General features: G+C 39.0%; 1 protein-coding gene across 2 annotated transcripts in view; it reads left to right on the top strand.

Moving 5' to 3' along the window:
• tex2 (testis expressed 2) overlaps positions 1 to 5,464 on the top strand; it is a 159,208-nt gene that overhangs the window by 105,717 nt on the left and 48,027 nt on the right. For both annotated transcript variants that reach the window (XM_034191025.1, XM_034191026.1), the window contains exons 5-6: positions 70 to 359; positions 435 to 578. In XM_034191025.1, the coding sequence (XP_034046916.1) occupies positions 70 to 359; positions 435 to 578 (434 nt within the window). The remainder of the gene's footprint in view (positions 1 to 69; positions 360 to 434; positions 579 to 5,464) is intronic.

Here is a 5,464-nt window from a genome sequence, read left to right as displayed (position 1 = left end):
TTCGAAAAAGTATTTGTGCATAAGGACATTTTGCATATTAAATTTCTTCATTTTTCCTGCACTTTGTAGCCTTCTTGCCCTCAAACAGCCGCAGCAGCAGCAGCAGCACTCAATCTGGGGGCGCTTTGGATCCTGACAGCAGGAGCAGCAGCCGGGGAAGCCTGGAGGAGTCGTGTCAGACCCGCCTCAGAGATGCAGCCACCATCTCAGGTTCTACTGGAGGCACCAAGCAGAAAATGCTTTTGGACTATAACGTCTATATGGCCAAATATGTCAATGCAGAGACACCGGTGAGGAGTCCAGTCGACACGGACAGCCCTGGTCACAGCCCCGAGGGCAGCCGGAAATCCACCACAAAGGTAAGAGACTGACCGGGGTTCTACCAACATCTCAGCTTGTTGGTTTTATGTTGAGAGTTCATCTGTGTCCTTCAGGAACCCAAGAGCTCAGCGGAAACTGTGGAACCTGAAGCCTGGGTAAATGCTTTTCTGGGACGGATATTCTGGGATTTCCTGGGAGAGAAGTACTGGGCAAATGTCGTCTCCAAGAAGATCCAAATGAAGCTCAGTAAGATCAGGGTGTGTACTGACCCTACCGTGCACAAATCCATGTCTTCTACTAAAGCCCCTTTCACACTGCGCCTGTTTCAAGTTGCATATGCTGTTTATCTAATAATACAGGAATGTCTGCCTCAGTTGCGCGAAGCGGGGGGAGACGCTTGAGGAGGTACGAGCGCCAAGGAGCTACAGCCAGACTGTTATGAGCAGGTGTGCGTTGTGATTTCTCTTCATTTATATTTCTTCTTGTGCAGTGCTGCAGGTGTGCGCTCTGATTTCTCTTCTCATTTTATTCGTCTGTGCAGCGTTGCAGGTGCGCGCTCCGATTTCGCTTCGTTTATATTTCTTCTTGTGCAGCACTGCACGTGTGCGCTCTGATTTCTCTTTATTTATCTTTCTTCTTGTGCAGCGCTGCACGTGTGCGCTCTGATTTCTCTTTTTTTTTTTTGTAATTCAAGTTTTTATTTATTTTTTCATTTTTTCATTTTTAACATTTAAACATAACAGACAGCAACCCAAATTATACATTTCCTACTGGGCCCAAGGGAATTAAAGAAAAGTAAAATAAAAATCAATAATAATAGTAAAAAAAATTTTTAAAAACTATATAAAATAAAATTTATGCCATAAGTGTACAATACTCATACAAAGTCCCCCCAGTAGTACTGAAAAAAGAGGTACTGCAGGCAAAATTGACACAACCTTGAACAATACGTGTCCCCTTCATAAAATAAACAAACTGCAAAATATAAATATATATATTTATAATAGTTACTGCCTAATAGTTCAGTTTGGTCAATAGAATTTAGAATTGCCTCTATTGATTTTCTCCAAAATTACCACAACTCAAAAAGGAAAAAGTTTTGCCTCAAGTATCTCCTCTCAAACCAACCCCACTATTTAATCAAAAATACATCCCCATGATTTAGAATAAATGTCTGAATTGTCATTTAACCTTGCCAATAACTTCTCATATGAAACTACCTTCATTGTGATATCCATCCATCTATCAAAAGTTGGAGGAGAGGGATCCTTCCACACCGTTAAAATTACCCGTGCTGCTGTCATGACTCCTGTCTTCAAGACCACATATTCATATTTTGTAATTCCTGGAATTAATGACTGATCTCCTAATAAACATAATCTTGGTGACCTGGGTATTGTTTTGCCAATCCACCTTTCCAAACATTCTAAAACCTTTTCCCAAAAGGGGTAAACTTTTCCACATTCCCAAATCATATGCAAGAAGGTTCCAGGGGCTAAGTGACACTTCCAGCATTTATCATTCACCATAATCCCCATTCTTTTGAGTTTAGATGGTGTGTAGTACCATCTGTGCAAAAGTTTATATTGAGTAAACTGGCCTCTAGCCTCCTTTATATATTTATAAGAATGCAAAAGTATCCTATCCCATTCTTCTTTATTTATATTACTACCCAGGTCCCTTTGCCAAACAACTCTCAAATTATCACATATGTCCTTTCCTAACTTAATAAAAACTTTGTAAAACAGAGCTGCTTTTTGCACTCCAGTAGTTAGTTTACAATACTCCACTACAGGGTTTATTTCATGAGTAAATTTGCCTTTGATAATGCAGTCTCTCAATTGTAAATACTTCCAAAGATTCACTCTCCTTTCCAACCTATATTTTTGAATGATTCCCTCAAAAGACATTATCACACCATGTTCATGAAGTTGACCAACTTTAGTAATTCCCTTTTCAATCCATTCCTTCCAACTGACAGTTTTTTTTTCCCAATTCGTATAGCAGTATTATTCCACAAAGATGCATAATGTTGTCTTAAATGAGATACCCCACAATATTTATGTACCTCACTCCAAACATGTTTTGAATATGTGAGGACTGGGTTGTCATGTAATCCCAAACAATTAGTATTTGACTCTTGAGATAAAATGTCCAGAAACGTGAATGGTTCAGCCAACTCCTGCTCAATCTTGATTCCAGCTCATATCCAAGTCCGTTTTTGTCCAGTGTTTTGCCAACCTTGACATTTCAAAAGCCAGATTATAAAGTTTTACATTTGGAAGTGCAAGACCTCCAATTTCTTTTGGGGAACACATCTTTTTTATATTTATTCTTGGTCTTTTTTTCTCCCATAAAAAGTCTTTTATCATCCTCTCAAATTTAACAAATATATCTGGTGGAATTTTCACAGGTAACATCATGGAAACATAATTGAATTGCGGAGAAATTATCATTTTAATCACATTTATTTTTCCCACATAATGTAAGTTTTAATTTCCCCCATTTATCTAAATTTGTTTTTATTTTGAGGAGGGAGAGGTTCCATATTTGATCTGCATTATTTCTTCTAATTAGGGTTCAAAAGAAGACCTAAATATTTCATACCTAACGGCAACCATCTAGAGTTAAAAGGAGAGACATATCCAGACAAGCATGTAGGTGAAAGAGGCATGCATTCCGACTTACTCCAGTTTATTTTATATCCCTATATATTTGAGTAAGAATCAACACATTGAAGTAAAGCTGGTAGAGACTGTACTGGGTCATTTAACACTGCTAAGATGTCGTCCGCATACAGGAACAACTTATGTTCTCTGCCCCCAGCCATCACCCCTTTAATTCTTGAATCTGCACGTATTTTTAAAGCTAAAGGTTCCAGAAATATTGTGAAAAGTAACGGAGATAAGCTACATCCCTGTCTCATTCCTTTAGAGAGAGAGAAAAAACCTGAAATCAACCCATTGGTAAGAACTGCGGCTTTAGGATCTGAATATATGGTCCTCACCCAGGTACAAAATGCTGGCCCAAAACCAAACCTAGACAAGACTGCCGTGAGAAAACCCCACTCCACCCGGTCGAAAGCCTTCTCCGCATCAAGGGAGAAGGCCGTGACCGGATCCAGGCATGTTCCCACTTTTGTGCATTATATGAATAAGTCTCCTCACATTGTCTCCAGAACATCTGTTCTTGATGAAGCCAACCTGATTGCCATCAATGATCGTAGGCAGTATTTTTTCCAGCCGTGATGCCAGTATCTTTGTTAGAATTTTACAGTCCACTCCCAGAAGGCTTACCGGACGATAATTTGCTGGGTCAGAGGAATCTCGATCTTTTTTAGGAATTAGAGATATTAGTGCCTCATTAAATGAGCCTGGTAGGGACTCCAAATCAAATGCTTCTAAATAAACTTTTTGTAATATTGGGCTCAGAATGTCTATATATTTCTTGTAATATTCGATCGGATATCCATCCACACCAGGTGACCGTCCGTTCTTCATGGATGATATTGCTGCTCTTATTTCTACTTCTGTTATAGGCGCATCTAACTTTTCCCTTTGATCAGTGGTTAGTTTTGGCAATTCCAAATCTTTCCTGCGGATGTATATAGATTCTGATAGAACGATTTAAAAATGTCATTTATTTCCTTTGATGAAGTTATACTTGTTCATCCTTTTTGATTATTGGTATATTGGAAAGATTATCCTGTTGTTTTAGTTGTCTTGCTAATATCTTACCATTTTTTCCCCTCCCTCATAAAATTTAGATCTTAGTCTAAACAATGCATATTCAGCTTTCCTGTTGTATATATCATTTGGTTGAAATTTCTTCTTACAAAGTTCCTTATATTTATCATCTGAAAATTGTTTAGCTGATTTTTTCTCTAATGTTTGTATTTCCTTCTCCATAATCTTTTCTTTTTCCAACTTTTCTCTTTTTAATTTTGTGGCATGTGCAATTATCTTACCCCTTAAATAAGCTTTGGATGCTTCCCATTGTTGGGTATTTTCTCCTCCAAACATTCTTAAAACTTTTAACAAGACAAACAGAGTCAAAAAACACCAGTGAGACAGAAAGTCAATTTTAGCTCGCGAGAAGTGCAAGTCAGGCTGTACACCAAAGCTACACTAAAGTCTGGCCTGCGCTCCTGCTCTTTTATTTAGGACTTCCCTACATACATGGGCGGTACAGCTCCTAAGGGGAGGAGTGATAGCGCGTGAGCTGTTGCCGCAGAACCGCTGATTGCACAATACATTCAGGACTTTCAGAACCTTTTTAATCTTGGGCTTGATTAAGATGTGTTTAAGACATCTAACGATTAATCACACTTCTTCTGACACAAGGACTAATGTATCATAATCACACTGTGGTTGGAACATTCAATTCTCTATTCTTTATCTCACTGCTCCGCTTATGGCTGCATTCTGCCTGGGTCATCTTCACATGTCCTGAAAAAGAGCTTAGCGTGCACACAGAGATACCACAACTTGCAGAAGCACGTCATGTCACATATCTTAAGTAACCTTCACCCATCACCTCAGTACAGTACACTTTATCAGAGCAGAGAGAACTACATTCTACCAGAGCAGAGAACACAAAACATGCATGATAAAATAAACAGTGTATCTACAGAATAACTCCAACATTCCCCTCTGTTTATCATGCATTCCAACGGTATTACATCTTCACCTAAAAGTAAACAATTGTTACTAAGCAACCACTTCTTATTCAGATTTTCAGCTGCAATTTTCAGGCACCACAGACTTTAGGTGCGTCAACAAGTCCTTGGCTAAATGGGAATGGCTTTTACTGGGAGGAGTAGGGACACTAAAGCACAGTAGGCACTCCTTTGGGGACTCCTATCGCATCAATATATGTTGGATCTCCCACTCCTTTCCAATCTCTTTTTACTCTATGTCTGGTTATGCCTTTCTGCCAGTCTTCAGGAATGAGAGAGGCTGTATATGTCATGACTTCTTCAGGTGTCATGGGCATGGCTTTAACTGGTAACAATAATGATATAAATGCACAATAACCTGACACATTTCTTGGCAGTCTGTCAAAGATTCTGTTATCACCACACCACACGTCACTTCGGCGGACTGGTATAAATGAACCGTTTTTCTGTATTATTCGACTACAC

The sequence above is a fragment of the Thalassophryne amazonica genome, chromosome 16 (assembly GCF_902500255.1).
Source record: "Thalassophryne amazonica chromosome 16, fThaAma1.1, whole genome shotgun sequence".
Classification (NCBI taxonomy): Eukaryota; Metazoa; Chordata; class Actinopteri; order Batrachoidiformes; family Batrachoididae; genus Thalassophryne; species Thalassophryne amazonica.
The sequence above is the reverse complement of the archived record's forward strand: the minus strand, read 5'-3'. Positions and strand labels throughout refer to the sequence as shown.